General features: G+C 44.7%; 1 protein-coding gene across 1 annotated transcript in view; it reads left to right on the top strand.

Moving 5' to 3' along the window:
* The window catches only part of CDADC1 (cytidine and dCMP deaminase domain containing 1), a 237,259-nt gene that overhangs the window by 14,069 nt on the left and 199,655 nt on the right, over positions 1–23,535 (top strand). The window contains exon 2 of the mRNA XM_086934977.1: positions 15,639–15,748. Coding sequence (XP_086791103.1) covers positions 15,639–15,748 — 110 coding nt within the window. The remainder of the gene's footprint in view (positions 1–15,638; positions 15,749–23,535) is intronic.

Genomic DNA, 23,535 nt, shown 5'->3' with positions numbered 1-23,535 from the left:
CCGTGTGCTTCCTCCCACTCTTTCCACTTGCCTGGCAAGTCTGACAGGTCCTGCAATGAGTATCAGAGCTCTTGCACATTTGGGGCCAATGCAAGTGGGTGACAAGCCTCTCAAAGGTCTTGTCCTGCCCCAAATGTCCTGCAAATGGCACATCATGAGCCAGCCCCAGTAGAAAGGTTCTGAACTTCTGGGGTACCACCAGCACACTGGCTGACCCAGGTTCAGCAACCTTAGGCTCACTATACAGTAGACCATTCTCCCAGTAGATCCAATGTGATCCTGACTGATCACCTGCTGCCTGGCTTACAGCTTGTTGCCGCAAGCCCATGAGAGAAGGGCATTCTTTCTGCTCCTTGCAAAAGTCTTCCCAGGAGGGACCTCCTTCTTGCTGCCAATGGGTCAGCTCAGGAAGGTCACCCAGTTCAGCTATCTGCTCCCCAGTAGTTTCCAGGGCATCCCCCTCAGGGGATGCCCTGGAGCCGTGGGAACTTCAGGGGCTGGTTTCCAGCGCCCCTCGCCACTGCTCTCTTCGGCAGGTCCCTGGGCCTCCCTCTCAGGCTCCAGGTCCTCTTGAGAACCCCTACTGGCTGACATTGACCGGGTGGTCTCGCACGCCCAGTCAGGCAGTCCAACCATCTTCAAGTGAGTTGTTTTCTCCACCTTTTCCCAAGGGGAGCTCTCCAACTCATTTCCTAACAAACAGTCAACAGGCATGGCGGGCCTCACAGCTACCTGAAGAGTACCAGAGACCTACCCCCTCCCCCCACTCAAAGGGAACCTGAGCCATTGGACAATGACTCTCTGTGTTGTCGGCGTTAACAACTCGGCAAAATGCATGAGGGACAATCTGTTCTTGAGACACCAGGTGACACCTGACAGCTGTCACACTGGCTCCTGTATCTCTAAGAGGCTCCACCTTTTGGCCATTGACGGTCACTCGCTGCCCATATTTCTTAGTGTTCCTGGGCAGCTGAGCCTCTGAGACCATCTCACTGTTTCCTAAAAAGACTAGGGTCATCTGTGCGGGACCCCACCCACCTTGGACACCAATCTTCTCCCCCAAGGCTACACTAGCCATCTGCCGGGGCGGAGCACCAAACAGGCGGCACCTGGTATCATCGCCTTATGACCCAGGTCACCACACTTGTAACATTTCAGGAGCCCCTGGGGAACTGGACTACCTGTCGGGCCCCTTGCTTTGTCTCAGGGGGAGGCTGGGAAACTTTCACAGGGTTACCTTGGGGACTACTTTGGGCCCTTTGCGGAACTCCTTCTGTTTACCCTTGTCCCCCCACTCTCCTGCTGGGGACCCTGCCCACCTTTGGCTGAGTCTCCCATGTGACCCTTGTGGACCCTGGTACTGACCTAGCGGTCCGCCTCCGCAGCATGCTTCCTAGGGTTAGTCAGCTTGCTATCTATCAGATGCTGGCGCAGCTCTGGAAAACAATTATCAGACAAGTGCTCCCATGCAATCAAATCAAAAAGACCTTGAAAATCATTAACCTTGCTGCATTTTACCCAAACATCCAATGCTCGGCAAAAGAAAGTGACATATTCAACCCAAGTACTGTTTTCTTACTTTTTGCATTTCCTGAACCTCTGCCTATAGAGCGCAGGTGTCAAACCATATCTAGACATCAATGCATCTTTCATGTGGCTGTATGAATTGTGGACTTCAAAAGGCAGGTCTAACAATGTATCCCGCCCCTCACTAAGGAACCTTCCCCACAACCCCGCTCCCCAGTCTCTCTCAGGGACTCAGTGGGAAGACATGGCTACCTCATAGGCTCTGAACCACTGACCAATATCATAATTTTGGTAAAACTCCTTCACCACATCCTTGGGAATATACACTCTACTTTCTGTATGTACTGACGGTACGCTGCATCCAGAGGCAGTAATTTCCAAACTTTTAGCTTTTAACTCCAACTCCCTCAAAACCTTTTCATGCTCAAACTGTATTTTCTTTTCCCCAAGATCTAACCTTCTATTTTCTATTTCTAGCTGCCTATTCATCTTGAACTTGGTTATCTCCATTTCATGCCTTCTTGATCTCTCTGTCTTCCAACTCTTCTTGGGACATACTTTTGTTAGAGCCAATGCTACCTGCACGGGAAGGAACCTTCCTTCCCCCTGAGCCCAGTGACTCTTCATGTTGCACAATTGCATCATCATCCTCCTCAATCACAGGAGTTTTCCTCGCTTCTACCCAGGCCCTCAGCGCCTTGTAGAATTCTTCCTTCACTTTAAATTCAGAAGTGGAAACATTGAATTTCTTGCAAAAGTACTTCTTCTGCTTTACTGTGTAGCATTCCAGCCTATCTTCTTCCCATTCACAATTAAGGGAGGCTACAGATTCTGCTCTCTCTACTACAACGGATCCAGGCATCTTTCAAAAATAGGCAATCCAAAAATTCAAAAAGGAATCTACCAAAAAGTATGCTGTATCGTTATGGTCTGACTCACTAAGTAGTGTTCACCAGTCACTGTACATGAGTCACAAATGCAAATTCGGAATCCCTTCCGCTGCCTACCAATGTTAGATTTGGGGGTCTCTGGTTGGCACTGGTAGGTACTTGTGACAAATAGGGACCCTCTCCTCTAGTCGGGGAAAGGGGATTACACACCTAAAATAACCCCTGCTCACCCTTTAGGTTGCGTGGCGCGAGCAGTCAAGGCTTATTTCAGAGGCGTTGTAAGTTAAGCAGTTGTGACCACATACAGTAACCCAGTGACAACACTACAAATGGACACCACACAGGTTTTATATAAAAAATAAGTAGACTTTATATAGAGTTACCACAAGACCATAAACGACAAAAATACACACTATGATTACTTTAAGATGGTAGATTAGTTCAGTTCAGTTCTTAGATGCGACACTCTGCGTCAATGTACCTTAAGTTGCGTTGCGCTTCCATGACAACCAATGTCGCAGCGATGGGAAATGCAGCAAAGTTCAGATACGAAGAAATAAAGACGTGAAGATCTTCCAGATGCGGCAGGCTTTTCGGGAATGCGAGAAGTTCTCGGTCTGATTCGTGGACCACAGCGGCGACATCCAGGATGCGACGGCACCAGCGGCGACGCTCTTCTCCCACGATGCGTGAAGCTTCCGCTCGATGCGACAACTACAGCAGCGACATTCAAGATGTGACGGCAGCAGCTCCGACGGCGGTGCGCTTCTCGGGGAGGCGAGGTGCTCTTGATCGATGCGGTTCAGTGCAACAGTTCCAGCGGTGACACCCTCCTTCTTCGGAGTTGCGACGGCAGGCACAGCGACACGCTCCCTCCTCGTTGCGAGATTCTTCTCCTGAAGCGGTGCAGTGCAACAGTTCCAGCGGCGACACCCTGCTTCTTCGGAGTTTCGGCAGCAGCAGCGACGGCGACACGCTTCCTCTTCGTTGCGGCACGCTTCTCTCTGAGCGGGCAGTGCGACAGTTCCAGCGGCGACAACCTCCTTTCTCCGGAGTTGCGAAGGCAGGCACAATGACAGCGACCCGCTTCTTCTCGTTGAGTCGCGCTTCCAGCTCCTTGCTACACGCAGTTCCTCAGAAGGCCCAAAACAGCAGCAGGCACTTTCAGAAGAACTCTGGGGAGCTGGGGGGTGAAGTCTGTTGTCCCTGAGACTTCAGCAGGAGGCAAGCTCTTTTCCAAGCCCTTGGAGATCCTTCACAAGTTGAAAGCAAAGTACACAAAGTTCCTTTCTCCTTCCTTTGGCAGTAAGGCAACCACTGCAGGCCAATCCCCAAGCCGCACTTCAGTTTGGGAATAGTCTCTCCTCAGCTTCTTCAGGTGCCTCTCCTTAGTAAAGGTTTCTTCTTGTAGTCCAAAAGGGATCTAATTTCATGGGATCAGGGTCCCAATATTTATACCCAGAAATCCTTTGTTCTCTGAGGGGAAAGGGGCCTTTGCCCAGTCGAAACCAGTTCTGAAGCACTCTGTTTACCAGACTTCTCCTTTCCTTTCTCAGTGCAGGGCATGCACATCAGACGTCCCACAGGAGGTGGAGCCAGCAGTGTGGAAGGCAAGTACAGTACTGGAGCACTCTGTTTACAGGACTCTTTCTCTTCTTTCAGTGTGCAGGGCAGAGACATCAGCCGCTCCCCAGGGGTTGGAGCCAGCATTGTGGAAGGCAGGCACAGTCCTATTCAGAGTTCAGGTGCACTCCTCCCTCCCATCTGGATGCAGATCTCTCTATTCACCACTTGGTGACTCTGCCAGTCTCCTGGAATTCCCCATCCCTGTCACTCACAGAAACCAGACATAGGAATACACAAACTAGCAGAGGCAGGTTTGAATGGTTAGACAAGCAAATACCTACTTTCTAAAAGTGGTATTTGCAAACACAGAATATTAAAATAAACTTTATTAAAATATGTATTTTATTATTCTGAGTTCATGCATACTAAACTCTAATTTCTACCATGTTCTCTGAGCCTGTAAGGATTATAAAGTGTAACAATTCTAACAGCCCATTCTGGCCTGTGGAGAACAAGTAGCTTTGCAATAGTGAAAAACGAAAATGGCTGTAATTCACTATTAGGAAATGCCACACACATCAGGGCTTGTCTTACCTTATACTTACAATGCACCCTGCCCTTGGGCCTACCATAGGGGTGACTGATATGAAGAAAAGGGAAGGTTTAGGGACTGGCAAGAGGGTGCACTTGCCCAGTCAGCATGACAGTACCAGACTGCACGCTGGCTCTGCAATGGCAGACCTTAGACACATTTTACAAGGCTGCTTCTGTGGGTGGCACAACCTGTGCTGCAGGCCCACCAGCAGTATTTGGATTACACGCCCTTGCACACTCAGTGCACTAGACTAGGGTCTGACAAGTAAACCAAAGTAGCCAAACATGGAATCACTAATCCATACATCAATTTACAATAGGGAACACTTGCACTGTGGTACTGAATAGCAGTGGCACAGTGCCCAAAGCATCTAACACCAGCAAAAACATAGGCAACAGCAAAAAATGGAAGGGAGACCCACACCAATGGTGCCAGATCTAACAAGAACATATCTCAGCCCATTGCAAACATCCATTTCAATGAAGTCCATCTGCATTCTATTGAAAGTGTTTCTTGTGTTCTTTTCCCTGCATTCATGTGTTGACATGTCGCACATCTGTGTCACAATTCCTCTGCCAACCTCCTGAACCTGGGCTTAAACCATTCTGCTGGAAAAGGCAAGTCATGGCGTCCCTCCCTAAGTCTGTGTATCCATGAAAGTATCTTGAGAATGGGAATAACAAACTATCAGGTAATACTGGTCTCTTATCTGTCATCCGGATGTTATTTCCATTTTTCTCTCAGCCTGTTCTAATTCATATTTGTCGTTCTGCTTCTGAAATGTTTTCATGTACCCTTTTTAACTCATCCCAAGTATCTTTTACTTGCATCAACATAGAAAATGTAGTGACTCACACGTTAATGCTCCATTAAAGGTACAGACCAACAAAGTACAATACTGTGCCACTGAATCAGCATACCTATTTCCCATGGCAATGTTCCCATTTTGATGAGTTGCATGTTTAATTACTACAATTTCAACGGGTAATTGGAGAACTTCTAAAAAGTCTTTCAATTGCACCTGATTTCTAATTGGGGTTTCTAATGAGCTCATGAAACCTCTCTATGACCATAATTGCTCAAAATCTCGGACAACACCAAAGCTGAACTGACTATCTGTAAATATAGTCACTCTCATTTGAACAGTTAAACTGCATGCTCTGGAAAGGACAATCAATTTGGCAACTTGTGCTGGGATAACCCCTTGGAGCCATGAGGCTTTGACAACATAATTTATTGTATATACAGTGTAAGCTGTTCTCAGGGTACCCTTATTGTTGCTCAGGCATGAACTGTCAACAAAAATGTCAAGATTGGGCTCAATCAGAGGTTCATCCTTAATATTGTGTCTAGGCTTTGTGCATAAATCCATGGCATCTAGCCAATCGGGTTTAATTTCATCACAAACATCATCATTTGCTGGAAGTAAAGTAGCAGGATTAAAAAATTCATATCTTTTAATTACCACGTTTTCAGATTTGCTACTCATACTTTGTGAGCCTATTATGGGTCATGTACTCACTGCGTGAGGGACCACTACTGTAACTAGATATCCCATCACTATGCTTTCACTCTTTTCCAGACAAGTGCTCACTGCTGTAATGGCTTTAAGGCAGCCGGGCAAACCTGCAGCAACGGGGTCAAGGGTGGTTGAAAAGTAAGCCACAGGGTTCTGAGCATCGCAGTGCATCTGTGTTAGTACTGATAGAGCGAGCACCCTCTCTCTCACTGCAAAATAGATATAATTTGCTACTTTAATCTGGCATTCCTTGTGCTGGGGCACAACAAAGTTTTTCTTTCACCTCAAGGAAGACTTTCAAGCGTCCCATGGAAGAGGATCAGATGCATGCTTGTGTTTCAGTCTCAGTAAAGACTTTGCCACAAATGAAAAGTTTGGTATCCACTGTCTACAGTAGCCAACCATACTCAAAAACAACCTGACTTATTTCTGTGTTTGGGGTGCATTCAGCTGAAGAACGGCTTCCTATCTCTCTGGTGACACATTTCTAGTTCCCTTCTCAATTATGTGTCCCAAATATTTAACTTCTGTCTGACAGTATTGCAGTTTACCTGTAGAACCCTTATTTCCGTTCTCAGTCAGGTGATTCAATAATGCAATAGTATCTTGTTTACAGGCTTCTTGTGTCTCCGAAGCCTCAAGTAGGTCATCAATGGACTGCACGAGTACTGGCCTGTAGTACATCTATAATGACTCTAGATTCATTTTCAGAATCTGATTAAACGTTGCCTGACTTTCTATATACTCGTGTGGGACTCTGCACCATGCCAAAACTCTCTGGAGGGATACAATTGAAAGAATAAACTGTCTGAGGACATTCTGCTCAGGCGAAGATCAATGACCGTAAATCATTCTGAAGTACAAGGAATTTTCCTAAGATCTTGTACAATCTTTTATTTTCCATTGAGTTTCTGCAAACCCACAATCAGAGAGTTACATGGACTCCCAATCAATTCCCTCAAAGTTCTTTACTTTATCATGTCTTCTATTACAGGCGTAATTCCTGCAATTGTTTCTGAGGTCCGAAGGTATGGTGGTGTTCTTGGAGACCCCACATTTGCTTTTATGGTAATCTGAAATGATTCTATTCCTTTATTCAGTCCAACACAGTTTCTCAGTACATGTGTCACAAACCTTGAATTAGTGATTTTCGGCAAATTAGCCTATTTTTACAGGGACCTTCTCTGAAACTGGATTAGTAATCTGCTTGTTTGAAACTCCTACAACTTGGATCCTTTTCCCTGAGAGGGGGTAGGTCCAGGGCTGCAACAGGTCTAACAGTGGTGCTGGTAGCACCAGTATATACAAGAAGTGATATACCAGTATCTAAGAAATGATAAGGCTTGCCATTCACCTTTCTACAAATGGGCCACTCTGGTCTACGTCTAAGACTGCGCCAAGCACGTAATCTTCCTTGCCTCTCAGGCACTGTCATTGAGAGATATCTGAGCCATCAGTATTAAAAACCATAAATTGCTGTAAAGCATTCTGATTTGCATTTGAAAATTGTTGTAATGCATTTTGATTTATTTCTTGGAAATAATTTGTATTTGCCTTTGGCATCTGGTTTATGTTAAATTTTGGGTTTCCTATGTTCTGTGAGATCATTTGAGCCTGTGGGACCTGCATCATCAGGACTTGTTGTGGCATGGGCACCTGCCAAAACAAACATTTTCAATATCTGTACTCCCCTCTGCATTGGCACATTTCCATTTGCATTATCAGGCTTAAACATATAGTCCCTCTTCTAATGCCCGTCCTTATGGCATATGTGACAAGGAGTTTTTTTCTTTAACCCCTCCCATACTCATGACGAGCTCAGCTCGTCATGAGCCACGGTTGCCTTGTGCTCATGACAAGCTGAGCTCGTCATAACGGCCAGAACGCTCGCACGCTGGGCTAATTCCCCCGCTGTGCTGAATGTTCTACAGAAACAGGTGTGGCCGTGACGAGCTCAGCTCTTCATGAGCACACGGCCACCGTGGCTCATGACGAGCTCAGCTCGTCACGAGCACCGGGGCGCTGTTGGCGCCCCCCAGCATCGGGGGAATTACCCCCGCGGCCAACGGGTTAATGCTGCTACCTCTACCTAGTGTACCCCAAATGTCTCCTTGATTCCAAACACCTTGCATTCCTTCTTGATTTCCTGTAAAGAAAGAATTCTGAAAATCTTTTCTGAGTCAACTTTGTTTGAGCCAACCTAAATTTCTTTTTTTTTTTAAAAAAAAAAAAAAAAACTCAGAGGATGACTTTCAATAGATGAGCCAACCTAAATTTCTAATTTATTGCTGCAATATAGTTAATATTTTAGGATCTCATCAAGTAATTTATTCTGCCAACAAATTACACTTTGGGTTATATGGGAACTAATCTCTGGTCTTAATCCTAAAACAAACTGAGATAGAAAAATCCCCATGCCTTTCTTTTTAGGGTATTCTCCTCCACTGTGCTGCTGAAATACCTGCAACAAACGGTCATAATTTTCATGAACAGACACTTTTGCTTCTTGTATCCAAATCCGTCCCCAACACTTTTGAGATTTTCACAAATAGGTCAACCTGTGTACATTACTACACAGGTTTGTCTCTCAATTCTGGGAAGTTGTTTGTACAAGCTGCAAGATGACCTCTGCTCTTAGACACATGGACATACACTACTGCTATTTCCGTCAGTGAATAAGCTAAAGCTCCTTCCTCATTTGTCTCCTTTTTTCATTTCCTAATTGTGGCTGTTTCTTTTTCTTATCGTTTTCTTCCCCATTTATTTTCTTATATTTCAAAGTCGCTCATTTATTAATACATTTTACTAATTCAATAATATGTAACCGCATTCCTGAAGAACACATTGTTTTAATTACAACATCATCTAATTGCACCCTGTAAGTATTTTGATAAGGAGAATTTTTCTAAATATCAACTTCATATTTCTGTGCCAACTCAGTTAGTTTCTCATAAGTTGTTGCTGCTCGTCTTGTAATTTCTTTACACAGGTAAACCAATTATTGCTCTTGATAAGTACTTAAGTATTCTAAATCCAAACATCCCTTAATAATTACTTCCAGCTCGATTTTTTTAAATTTAGGAATATTTAATGATCTCTTTTTCAGGTTCTGGGCTGATCACTTGCACCGCGCTTTGGTTTTTTTAACCGCATCGCTGCTGCGGCGATTTTTGCGCTGTGCGGCAATTTTTAAATTACCGCGATACATGACGAGCTCAGCTCGTCATCAGCACACGCCACCCGTGGGTGATGACGAGCTGAGCTCGTCATCGGCATCAAAGGAGTTAATCCCCACAGCTTCCTCAAACTATGGTGTAAAAATTCCTGCTTCCAACAAACTAGTTTTTTCTTGGGTTATTGGTGTCATAAAGACAATCCTTCCCCCATCTCCTAGTGCTTGAACCGTCTGAGTTGGTCTCATACTACAGTCTGTGGATTTTGTGAAGTCTGGACAAATCCAGTCATAGCTAAACCTCCAACAGCTCCTTGTATCGCTGGAATCAGATTAACAACATTTGCTGGCGCATTTGTAACTGGTCTAGGCACTGTTGCTATTTGTGGTACTTGCACCGGCTCATGCTTTACAGGTGTATTTTTCACATGTGAAGGAACAATCTGTGGTTTAGCAACTTATAGTGGGGCAATCTGTATATATTTGAAGTCTCTCAACTTGTACCACTCTAGTTTCTACAGGAGCAGTCACTATTTTACTATTCCTTGCGGCACTGCTCCCAGACCTATCAACTGGAGTCACATAAGGTGAAGGGCCGTACAGACAACATTTGTTCTAATATCTCATTCCCCAAATCACTGTCTGACTCACTTTCTTTTAACTCTTTATCTTTCCCCCAGATAGTCTTCTTCTTTCCTTTCTACGGCATTTCAGTAGAAATTGCTGGATATAATATAGTGCGTTCAACTATGGCTGTCCTCCATATATCACATCTGACATAACTTTTCCCTTAACTTGTCAATAATTCTCAATTTGAAGGTAGCTTAGATTGGAAATCTCAATGAACCTTCTTTCTCAGTAAACTTGCACCATTGCAAAAGCCATGAACATGTATGTAATACCCAAATCAGTCATATAATATGCAGGTGTACCCTCAGAAGGTACCTCTTCACATTCATCTATCAAAACTGAAACATCAATTCTCATAAAACGTATAAATCCTTGCAAATTTGTTTCATGTTTTCACACCTTCGTAAGAATAAACAGGTCACAGTTTAATGTTTTGATTCTGTTCCGTAAACGTCAAATTTTCTACTCCAATCCTGGCACAGTTGTTATTCTGTTGAAATTCAGGTGATCAATCCAAATGCAAAATTCACATAAACATTGACCTTTCATAGTGCGGTACCTTGACGTCACCCACCAATAGCAGCATGAAAGCACACCCGCCAACCAATCTCAGAACAAATAATCATATTTATTGTCTAGTTTCATATGATTTATTTACCATCACTTGCAGGGTTAGGCCTTGTTTCCGGGCTGGAACTTTCTCTTTGCCGGTGAGAGACCTTTAGATTATTGTATTATGATTCAAAGAGCGAATCAGGCATTATAAACTTAAATGTAATTAATAGTTTAAGTTCAGTCAATGAAGAGAGTTTAAATAAGTTTTAAAAACCTTTATTTTTAGTAACCCCTTCGGTAAGTTGGACGGCATGGGGCCGTCCGCACCAGTGCTCATGTGCGTAGGACCGTCCGATCACATGCCATTAGAAATCCCTCTGGTGCGGGCACCATAGGGATTTCTCCCCCCCCCCCCCCCCCCAAGAGTCTTGGGAGCTGGGTAAGTGCTTCCCCAGCTCCAGTGGCTGTATAGCTGGTTTCCCTGAAATGACAATCCGCCCGCATGTCGCGCTGACGTTATTTCAGTGAAAATTAAAGGAGCCTTGAGCTCATTACAGTTTCACTTTCTATGTGCTCAGGGGGCTATCTCAGCTCCCGAGCACGTAGAAAGACGGGAGTGGTATCATTGAAGGTGGGAGAATCTCGATGAAGAATCCATGTGGACTAGCCCACTGTGTGTTTAGAATATGTTCTGATATTCTAGGTCACTTGTGATTGCGGCCTTGTGGCTGGACCCAATAGTTCTTGTTAATAAACCCCTTACACACCAACCTGGTTGGTGTCATGCTTCATCATCGGGGTCCAACCAGGCAGCCGAGTGCCACCTGGTTGTGCTTCCACGCCTGACTACAGCGGAGCAGGTGTCGTGCAACAGTGTGATGTGGATGAAGGTGAATATTAAAAAACACCTCTGGGAATCCTTACCTACTCTTTTATTCTTGGCGGCCCAGGGTGTTGATTAAAATATGTGGTGCAATTACAAATAGAAAGATTATTGCTATGAGTTGACTATGTGTTTGTAAATGTATGTAAATATATGTTTACTTGTAAAGCGCACTATCACCTGACAGGCATCTTGGCGCTGTATACCGCTGTGGAACCCTTCCTGGCTTTCCCTGTGAGATGCTCCCTACTGGGCACCCCCAAGGTGAAACCAGGCATCCCAGCGCTTTAGGGCCGTTGTGGAGATTAAGTAAGCTTTTGCCCAGAGTTGCAGAGTGGGGACCCATGATTAGAGTAGGCACCGAGGCGAGAATTATCGAGTCCGTGGACATTGAGCCCAAGACCCTGCCGCGTCGGAAATTGAACCCTGGTCCCGGCCAGACCTCTGCATCAGGGTCTGCCACTCTAACCATTGAGCCACACTTCTCTTGTTTGCGGTCTACATGTTTCAGTCCCTTAAATAGGCGGGACTTTCGGCACGACCAAGAGTAAAGTAAAGTGAGTGGCTAAAGTGGTGCCACGGGTGATTATCTCCTACACACGCGGTAAGGTGTGTGGAAAAAGTGAAGGTTAAAACTGTGTCTATTTACTTACAGACACTTGCTGCTTTGTGAGAAAAATCTTCGCTATAACATTTAGTTCCAGAGATTCGGGCGCGGGGGAAAGGCACTCCTGTTAGCCATTTGGTATGCGAGTGTCCTCTACGAGAAACCTAATTTGGGTCCCTCGGCGTCCCGGCTGGAGAATCTTCCCTTTCCAATGGTACCCCTCCCTAGTGGATCCCTGCTTGGGGATCACCCCAGGAAGGCGATCCTCAAGCAGGGATCCACCCACTAGAAACCAGGGAGGGGGGAGCGGTGACTTGGACAAGGGCCTTTGCTACCCCAATAATATTTTGGGTAAATTCAGTCTTTTTGGCCCCCTGGCAGTAACCCCCAATATGCCCCAAAAGGCCAATTGAAACCAGGGATTAGTTTTTAAAGTAAATTAGGAGGGGGGGGGCACACACCCCACCAGGAACTGGGGATTTTTGTCAAATGCGGGGCTGCCCAATATGGCACGCCATCCTGGATTGCCCTGGGTGTCTAGTTTAAAAAAATGTATAGGTTTGCAAGGTTTCCCTGGGTGCTGGCACAGTGAGGGTTCAAAATCTACAGTTAGGCACTTTGCCAAAAAGGGCCCAGTTTTCACTGTAAAAATGTGGTGTGTCCACGTCTCGTTTCTGTCCGTTTCCTGTCATGGGCACTAGGCCTGCCCACAAAAGTGAGCTACCATTTTTATCTGAAGACTTTGGGGAATGCGTGGTAGGTGGAATTTTGTGGATCCACGCAGATTCTAGAACTTTCTACCACCGAAATGTGAGGAATATGTGTTTGACAAAGTTTGAGGTTTGCAAGGGATTCTGGGTAACAGAACCTAGTGAGAGCCAGACAAGTCACCCCATCCTGGATTCCCCTGGGTGTCTAGGTTTAAATATGTATACGTTTGCTAAGTTTCCCTAGGTGCCGACAGAGCTTGGGTTCAAAATCTACAGCTAGGCACTTTGCAAAAAAAAGGTCAGTTTGCACTGTGAAAATGTGGTGTGTCCACATTGCGTTTTGGGCCGTTTCCTGACACGGGCACTAGGCCTACCCACACAAGTGAGGTACCATTTTTATTGGGAGACTAAGGCTAACACAGAATTGTAGAGCAAGTGTTATTACCTATTGACTTTCAATACATTTTTGCCTTCCAAATGAAAGACAATGTGCAAAAAAGAAGTCACTTTGAAAAATGTCAGACAATTTTCATGCTATTATTGGTACTCACAATTTCAAAAATGTACAAACAGCTACTGTTTCTAAACTCTATATTATGTTCCAATTTCAGAAATACATAGGTGTCTTTCATCCCGATTTTTCACTGTATATATTTTCCCAAATGGCTGTTGTTTTCAACTCGTATGCAATTTTCCCTATTTTCAACTGTTAGTTTCTATAAAGAAACCTTGAAGGATTTACACAAATAACCCCTTACTGAATTCAGAAATGTGTCTACTTTTCCAAACTGTATAGCTTTCCAGTATCCATTATTGCTTTCATACCCATTTCCTTCCATTAACTGGAAGAAGGTTGAAAGCACAAAAAATAGCACAAGTAGGCTATGTCCCAGTAAAATGCCAAAACTGTGTACAAAATATTGGTTTTCTGACAAAAGTCAGTCATTCCCTGAAAGCTAGTAAAATGGTGATTTCGGCCCCACAAACCCTTAGTTGATACCATTTGCTGGGAAAAAACAGCCACTTTCATTTGCAGCACTTTCCCCCTTTTTTCAACAACAAAAACGAAATGTTGCTGTATTTGGGCTAATTTCTGGGTCCTCTCCATGGGAATCCACAAACCCTGGGTACCTTTTAGAATCCCTGTGATACCTTATGTGATCAAAAAGTTATAGGTGCCTAAGCACACACTACCCCAAATAGCCCAAAAAGGATTAGCATGTGTTGGTGATTCGAGGCCTAGCAGCGAAGGGGTTAAGAGATTAGTAAAGTTCTTTTGGTTGTTTTTGATTAATTTAGAAATCTCATCAAAATGAATACATGGGCAATAAGGTAATAGCAGTAGCAGTAGCTGTAACTTTCAAGAGTCTGGCAAATGGGAGAAAGAAAACAAAGGCATTGAACATCTACCTAGGAACACACACTAATATAAAAGACATGAATACATATTTCAGACATTGAATCGGGCTCCTGTATCTGTGCACCAACCAGGTGGCTTCTCTTATAATTGTTGAACAAAAAGATGCCAGTACTGTCTCGATTTTTTTAATAATAAATCCTGAGGACCATACGGATTATACACTATGGTACCTTGACATGGTTATGACTGAGTGAATCTTTTTATTTTATTTTTAGAATGTTCACAAAAAAGACATTTGGTTATTAATTCACCTATTCATTGTACATTACAAGACCTCCTATACACAATATATCATTTTACACAATATTTACAAACAACACCTTAATACAATTACAAAAATATATATATATATATATTCAACAACCCAATCATGCTCTCATACACGCATAGCCATTCATCACTCATTACACATACACACTGGAATTGAAATATTCACAGTACGCCATACAAAATACATTCCTATCAATAAAGTTTGGTTGAAAAAAGTTTATAGTCTTACTCCTTTTATTTAGATGGCATAAATTGTCTACGCGTTTCGAACTCACACGAGTGGGGGAGTTCTCATCAGGACAACAAAGCTCTAAAAGCTTTAAAGCTAGTTGAGAGTTGTGCACTAACCCGACGGGACAATAAATTGGTCAATGGAACATCAAACTTGAGATAACGGAGGGCTGTGTTGCATATATGCAGCCTGTCTTATTATATGATGGCTGGTATCCGTGAGTGGATCATGGAGGGCGGGTAGATTCTGATCGTGCAGCGTTTGTTCAGACCCGCTTAGTAGCTTTAATGCAGCGTGGGGATTCAAACTTCCTTGTTTTTGTGAAAACGCTGTCTGCAATTGGATTCACAGAGGGCGGGCAAGCTCTGGTTCAAGCATCATTTTGGCAGGCCCGCTTTACTGGTGTGGCCGTAGTTCCAATACCGCCGCCGGAACTCGGCCACACCAGGAAAGCGCATTACTTAGATTCGCATACTTTGCTTAATTTCTTGTTAACTCCAATATACTTGTGCTCCCATGCTAGCCGCTTACATTCTCTACCTCGTCATGTACTCTGTTTACCTATTTCAGTTTTTTAACCCCTCCTTCTCGTTTCTATAATTATTTTCTCGTTCTTTCCATCTTTACTTAGCCCTTTTGCCACTTCACCTTCTGTGCCCTCATCTTGCATTTGGTTTCCCTTCTTTTTTCCTGTACTTCTTCACTTAACCTCGTCCTTACCACTCTAATCTCTCTGGGGTATACCTCTGTGCTGCTTCTGCATCATGTGTTATGTTTTGTACTGGCATAATACCTTTAGCTCCTCATTTCTATCCTTCATTTTTCTCAAATCGTACCAGAATTTTGCCCTTTATTGCTGCGTTCTTTTTTCTCTTATACCTCACATGGGTGATTTCTCTCTCATTTATTTCATTCTTGCCATTTCACAATGTCTTCTCTCACTTTACTTTCTGCTCATCCTGGTGGCGTATATAAAGATATAAGGTGATGGTGTTTCCTCATTCTGTCTGCAGCCCCAAACACAGTACATTAATAGGCTTTTTTGTTTGTTTGACTTTGCAGGGCAAACACCAAGACTTTCGAAAGTTAACCTTTTCACTTTACTGAGTCTCTGGATGGAACTCTTCCCATCTAATGTTGATGAAAAGAAAAACAATACATCTGCAGTTGCTGTGAGTAATTTTAAACCCTAATTTATGGAATAGCTTTTTTTTCAATTTTATTAATCTTAATGACGTACTTTGTTTAATGCTTATGTCCTCATGCCCGTTGTGAGAACAATTTGAGGGAGCCACATGGTAAGTAGGGGCAACTGGCCTCAACCATGAAGTTTAAGGTTGTTTGCCCCTCATATCCCGTGATCCGTCCTATTATGGCTCTGCAAACTGGGCCAAGTACAACTCCTTTCGCACTTGACTCTCATTGGTAGTTACGCTTCTCGGCGAGGTAGAGTGGCGGTGCTCAAGCTCATTGATCAATCAGCAACCTCATAAGAGCATGTCATGTGTAGTGATTATCTATTAAAAAAAGAAAGTACTTTGTTATACATTAATACATAATACTACACATTATTAATATCAGAAAACAACTTGATATCAGTGGGTGTTATCTGATAGAGATTTCTAGCTACAGATTCCTTACCTCAGAATTATCCCCAGGCATCAGACTGGAACTGGAAATGTTTTTAACATGCAGGTAGGTGGCTTCATTCGGCTCCATATGGCTTCATCTGCACTGGAAGTGTCATGCCTGGAACCTATATAGGAGCCACCTCGGGCGCGCCAACATCAGCTGATTGCTTTCCATGCCAGATAGCTCTGATACAGTGTAGGCTACCCCACAGTCACTTTTTGGCTAGCTTTTTGCTGAACTTTTTAAAGCTATGTCCTGGTGTGAAGGTATATCACCTAAGAAACCAGCTGCTTTCAAACCATGTGGGATCTGTCCGAGGCAGGTATTGGTGACAGCCCCCCACTCGGTGTATTTGTGGTGCTTGAGGTGGGACCATGACTCCGAGGCCTGCAAGGATTGCCGCGCAATGTACACAAGGTGCTGAGGGAGCGCTCCCTCAAGTTCCTTGTCACCCGTCAACTCCGCAACGCATGAGGTCCTGTTTGCGCAGAAGGTCCCAGGATCATTCGCAGAGCTCGTCCTGATGATCTTCGTCACACTTAAAATCGGCAGGAAAGTCCTTATTTTCCACAAACATAAAGAAGTTGGAGAGAACTTTGACTTTACCATGCCTCTCAAAGTCTTCTTAAAAGACACAGGAGCATTGTCACTCAGGCCCTGTGAGTCGGCAAAACCTGAAACCGGGTCCGCTTTGCCCTTCCCTCAATTTTCCAGTAGCTGGAGCGACCACTACACAGTTAAAATGTTTTATGAGGCCATGTTTTTCATTTAAACAGCCTTGCTCCTCTGGAGTGCCTTGGGCCCAATTGGTGCTGGAGGGACTCCTACTAGATCCTTGCCGGCAGGTTCGGTCTCCTCACAAGTCAAGCCCCATGAATCCCTTGCTTGATCCGGAGCTGAGCCATTGGCGAGACAGAACCTTCCACAATACCTGCTCCAGTGCTGATGCCTTCGGGGATGATGATGCCAACTCTGGTGCCGACTGGGTCCATGCTTCCCAGAGTGGGGGCAGTGCCTTGTTCACTTGATAGGCCTGGGGAGGGAGATGAATTGGAGGGCTCTACATAGCCTTATGTTTCCCAGTTACCTGAAGAAGAACACTACAAATGGTATGAGGAAGTCCTGTGGGTTAGACACCTTACCTGACATTGGCCTAGTCTCTCCCCCTACCATGGCTATGGAGGGGCGAACCTCTTTTGCTATGGTGATGCATAGCGCTGCTGAGGTTTTGGACCCTCCACTTCCCACAGTGGCAGTCAAGATGAATGTCTTGACAGAGTTGCTTAAGCTGGGAGCCTTCGCTCTGAAACCATTCTCCTATTCAAAGAGCAGTAGATGTCCTACTTGGGGGCCTGATCCAAGCCCTGCTCAGGGGCTTCTGTGCATGGGACGATTGCTCGCCACGATCACCCTGTCTCTGGGGATCAGGGTTTCTTTACCCAGTACCCCAAACCAGAGAGCTTGGAAGTCCAAGCCTTCAAACCCAGGATTAACCCAGGTGTGTTCCATACCACGCCACAGGATAGGGAATCCAAAAGGCTGGACACCTTTGGCAAGAGAATGCTCTCTTCCTCCAGCCAAGCACTGTGGTTGGTGTGCTCTGCTTGCCTTTTGAGCTTTTATTCCCATATGATATGGGACTTGGTTGCATAAGTGCTGCCTATGGTCATGGTGAAAGCCTGAGCCATACTCACGCAGGCTATTGCTGACTGGTGAAATGCAGCAAAGTTCCCCATCAGGTGTGGAGTCGACACAACTGACTTTGGTAGAGTGATTTTCTCATCAGTAGTCTTGTGGCGTCACACCTGGCTGAGAACAGCTGATTTTTCAGGGGATGTCAAGTATTCCCTTATGGACTTGCCCCCCAATGGCTCTCGCATCTTTGGAGAGAAGGAGGATTCTGAGGTAATATGAATTTTTATGCTCAACTGTGTCCCCTACTACGTACCCCAACGGCCATGTATGTGCTTCAAGTACATGTATGTTCCCTCCACAACTAGCTATGAAGACGCAAATACATTTGCGTCCAACGTTAACATGTCCTCTTTCAGATCCGCCATGAATGGATCAATAATTCAGTTCCTAAGTATGCCGTGCCACCGTCTTTACATGGTGCACTTTCATGTTTTCATGGCTCTGGCGAAGGCCTGCCATCGAGCCTTTTCCTGATTTCTGCCTCTGAAAACTGCAGCCTGGACCTGCATCTGCATCCCTGAACTTTGACTTACTTCCTGCGCGGCAAGTGGTGCCCGGCTCTGCCTGACTGCCTGCCAAAACTGTATTCAGCCTTCAAGTTATCTGCTCCGCTCCTCGAAAATACATTCTTGTCCAGTAGTTTAGGTAAACATCCCCCCAGCTGCAGAGTAAAGGGCCCGGCTTTTCTGTCTCCATGTAAGTAATTCATAGCTCCTGTTACCATGGTAGGCCCATGGCCCCTCGCATTACACGTAGACACATATGCACGCATTAGCAGTCAGTATAGAATAGCCTCTGCCCGAGAGACCTTTCCTTCTAGATAATACAGTTCTCCAAACACAAAATACCAGATATGATTTAGGAACAAGTCGATCTGACCCACCAGACTTCTGTCTCTAATCCTAGCGCTAAATGTCAAGTCCCCTTCACCCTCCAGTCCCACGTCAGTCACACGTCATGCTGCTGCGCGCGCATCCCTGCCATATATTTCTGCTGACACTGCAGGATTCTTCTAGGGATCCACCCACTTGCGTCACTTCTATGAATGAAATGCTGAAATGTTTTTTCTTCTATGTGACGTTTCTGGCACCCACCTCCGTGTACACCCTTGTGCACGCCTTCTGATTACATATTGTTACGCACATGTTTCTTATCTTGTTTCTTTCAGCTGTTACGCCTTCTGAACCCATCACCACTGTAGTGATGCTATATATACTGTGTACTGTTAATAAATCATTGTACATGTCCATGATCCCCTTCATGCTACCTGGTTCGAACCAATTCCATTTTATGGAATAAAACCCCTTAAAACTCAGATGCCACGGACTCTGTGTCTCTTATTTTGATTGAGCTATTTTATTGAACTTTACCGCATAGAAATTAAGTACCAGGTAATTTTTATTACCACATAAATTGGCACCCCAGATGGGACCCGCCGGCGGTGCGTTGCAGGCCTAGTCCCCTGCCACAGCCGGACGGACACTCATGCGCATCCGCAGGATTTCCTGTATCTCCCTCAGGCCAACGGAGGTGACTGAGACTGCGATCGACACCCAGACGAGGCGGTGAGGAGTGCGGAGGATCCCGACCCGAGTCCAGCCGAGAGTGCAAGGTCCGAGGTGTCTTGAGGCCCACCAGTTCCGAAGTTCCGAAGTATCTACGTCGCGAGTCGAGTCCAGTCCAGGGTCCAGTCCAGTGTCGAGTTTTCCGAGGCCTTCCGATTCCGTGCTTCCCGGTGAGTACCGTTGCTGGGGACGCATCTAGACGGGTGCATTAGTTTGCCCCGGTCAAGACGAGTTTGGGTACACAGACCCGGTCTGCACTGTTTAGCAGTGTATCTGTGCTGTTTAGCAGTACATCAAGTAAATGTTACTAGTAAATATGTGGTTTTCTGTTCGAAACGTTTAAATGTTTTTTAATGTCGTGGTATGAGTGATTGTTTGATCTGCATTACTGTGTATATTGTATTTATGGTGTTCAAGTTCGAGTAAGTATCAAGTATCAAGGTTCAAAATGCCGCTGTTCAGTAAGTTACGACAGATAGGAACTAGAAAGGGGATTCTAGAAGAAGCAGTGCCTGTTCCACCTAGGGACACTCCAGGGCACTTTATGTACCACAAGCATGGCTTAGATGCCATACTGTACTTAGACTTGTGGGTCGATTACACCAAGCACTTAGACGAGAAATATAGATGGCCTGTTTCAGGAACATGGGATGCCGAGTGCATCATGAGAGTAGAGGAAGCGTTATGGAAAAAGAAAGCCCGACAGTCACAGAAAGATGCCATAGAATTATGGCGCAAAGAATCACATAGACGCACAGAAAAAGAATTCAGAAAAGCAGAGAAACATAGAGAAGACTCAGAAAAGACTCGAGAAAACGATCTAGTCGAGGAAGGTATACGAGTTCGAGCAGAACAAGTAGACCGGCAACGAAGTACGCTTAATAATGGCATGTATCCAGTTCGGGCCGAGGGCCTGCCCAAGGCGACCCCGGAAGTACCGAAAGATCTGCCCTCTCCATTGGTTCCAACTAAATTACGTCACAAGACCGCAGCAGAGATTTTCCTTTCTTCCTATTTGGATGATGTAGCTCCAGCTTATACTAATGCACTTGCTCATGTACCCGTCCCACATGTACCTGTACCTGTACCCCATAATCAGCAGCCCCGGGTCCGCAACAGCAGATTCCTCCTGCCCCGGCTCCTGTCCCGAATACTACACAGCTTCCTGTACCCCCTATTAATCCGCTTAATCCTTTTGGGACTGGCATAGTTCAGGTCCCAACCCAGTTACCGACAGGTTATGGTCAAGCCTCCGGCTCAGAAGGCGCATCAGGAGGTTTTCGAACCCCGCCACAGTTACATCGAGTGACAATGAGAGATCTCGCAAAAGCGCGGACACCTAAGGGTGCCACAGCAGAACAGCTTAGACAACAGCTTACAGATTGTAGGTACGACACTGTGCCTGGTACGTCAGGACCCATGTTGTTAGCGTCCTTACGTTTAAGGCGAGTTACAGATTATCTGATCTTGTTACCAGAAATGCCAGAACATCTAGACAAAATGTATCACTTTATTATAACGGGAGAAGGACCCGAGAGTGTTGGTGACGCCATGTCACGTCAGAAAGTTGAGAACAAAGGTTTAATTATGCGATTCCTCGTTAACTGTTTGATAAGAGAACAAGATCAGGCAGGATTTCCACAAAGTGAGATGGATAGATTGAACAGATGGAGTCAGAATATGGCTGATGGTAAACATGATAGAGAGAAAAGTATACATACTATGGTTAGAAAGATCCGTAAAGAAATCATAGATATACATGCTCGTCAAGAAACCGATGAGCCACTCGAATCAGACGATCGAGCCTCCTCCCAGGAAGAGGATGAATGAGAGAAAACAGTAGAAACATCGCAACTAGCAAGTCGAGACGTGCTAGCCTATGTAGGTAAGAGTAGACCTTTTAATAAAGGGATACGTCCAGAAGGCAAGCGAATTTTCCATTCTGCTATGTCGAATCCGAAAACGCCTGAACATCTATTCCAGGCTACCGATAAAGTACTTCAACATCGAATGGGGTACCATGTTCTCAATTCTATGGATGAACAAGAATTAGCCAGATCAGCAGTACAGTGGGCTGACAATTCTAGTATGTATAATGATGACACAGTAGCGCAAACCTTTTTGAATCTGTCCCCAGACGAACAGCGACTAGCTGGTATGTACATGATACAACATCTTCTTTTGTTGTATAAAAGCCAACGTTCTGATCCAGGTCCCTTATCTGATGTACTAATAGAACTACTCATGAATAAATGGAGAGGTCTAGGTACCGACTTAATTAAAGTAATTCTTGAACAACGACACAGATATAGTGCTTTCTTGAATCCACAGTTTGTTTCAGCCCCACCCCCAGAAAGGAAAATGTTTTACTTCGATAGACAGAATCCCTTACGAGAAGTACATCCAGTCCAGAATGCCGATGATACCCTTAGACGTGTATTTGTGTACACACCCCTAACGAAAATGGAATTATTGGAAAAAAGAAAATAGTACCTAGTCATGATAAAGATCCAGCAGGGTTTCACCGTGAAATAAAAGACATGTTACTTATGGGAGACTATACCTATCCCGACATTATGAAAATATTGAAAGTATTACTGCCTGCTGGTATTTACGAGAAACTCAAAGAAAAAGACTGGGAGGTGGGAGAGCAAAAGATTGATTGGGCTGCATTAGAGAATGAAGAAACGACTCGAACCCCAGGTCTAGGGCTTGGGGACAAAACTAAAGCATTACCAGGATTATTAGTACAGGTTTTGCCAAGATTATTGTCAACTAAAAAGGAAGACTGGGATGCAATCTCAGCCTGCAAACAGAAACCCGATGAAGACACTAGTGATTTTTATTCCAGATTTGAGAAATGTTTTATTATTAATAGTGGCCTAAAACCAAGTAGCGAGTCATACCCACATCTTATTGTAACAAAACTAGTTGAGAATTCCCTGCCTCAAGTTAAGAACCGTGTATTGAAAGTCGAGAGCACATGGCAAGCAAATACGCCTTCCCAAATGTTACAAATGTTACAGTACCACCAGAACAGAATCAGGGAAGAACATGATCACGAACAAAGACGTATGAAAGACACGAAAATGAAAATGTTAGTTGCTCAGTCAGTTCCAGCTGACAGTCAGAAAAAGGGCATGACACAGTCCAATAATTCAGCAGCTCCTGTTAAAGGGACATGCAACTATTGTAAACAGCCAGGTCACTACATAAATGAATGCACTGTTTTGAAATACAATATAGCCACAGGCAAAACTAAAGAGAGACCGCGTCCTCCTAGACAGGACCAGGTCCAGCAACAAGTTCCACAGAATGTACAGCCTATGCATGCTCCACAAACAGACAGTAGCGGTACCCCAGCCACAGCCAATTGCCGCAACACAACATGCAACTCAGCAGATGTACCAATATGCACAAACTGATTATCCCGAGTATCAGCGATACACATGAAACAGCCTAGAGAGGGAAGTAGGCTTGCCTCTCATTGAGATTCCTGTAGATCAAGAGGGTCCTTATGTACATAGTCAGGTATTAGGGAAAGATAGAAAGTTTTTAATTGACACAGGGGCAAGTCGCACGACTATCAGTCATGACGAGGTTCCAGGGGCACCCCTCTCAGGCTCACAGAATGTTTCCCTTGGTTTTTCAGGAAAACCTATTATTAATGAAGTATCGAAACCTGTTCCTCTAGCAGTTGGTCCGTTATCACGAACTACAGACTTATTGCTTACGAAATCATGTCCAGAAAACTTGTTAGGTATCAAGACACTGAAGGCTCTAGGAGCAGTCATATGTTGTTCTCCGGAGGGAGTACAACTATTTTTACGTGACTTTAAAGGTCACTATGTGTTGAGAGATATTGATCCCAGGTTACAGAATGTTCCTGCACAGTTATGGGCACAAGGCCCCACAGATGTAGGTTGTATGCACATTACACCATATCGAGTTACACTCAAGCAAGGAGTTGTTTTACCCCGAATCCGACAATACAAGTTACCCCCAGATGCTGTAGTGGCTTTACTGAAAATCATTGACGAGCTCATTGCCCAAGGAGTGGTTGTAGA

The sequence above is a fragment of the Lissotriton vulgaris genome, chromosome 8, assembly GCF_964263255.1.
Source record: "Lissotriton vulgaris chromosome 8, aLisVul1.2, whole genome shotgun sequence".
In the NCBI taxonomy this organism is placed as follows: Eukaryota; Metazoa; Chordata; class Amphibia; order Caudata; family Salamandridae; genus Lissotriton; species Lissotriton vulgaris.
This window is presented reverse-complemented; position numbering and strand designations above follow the sequence as displayed.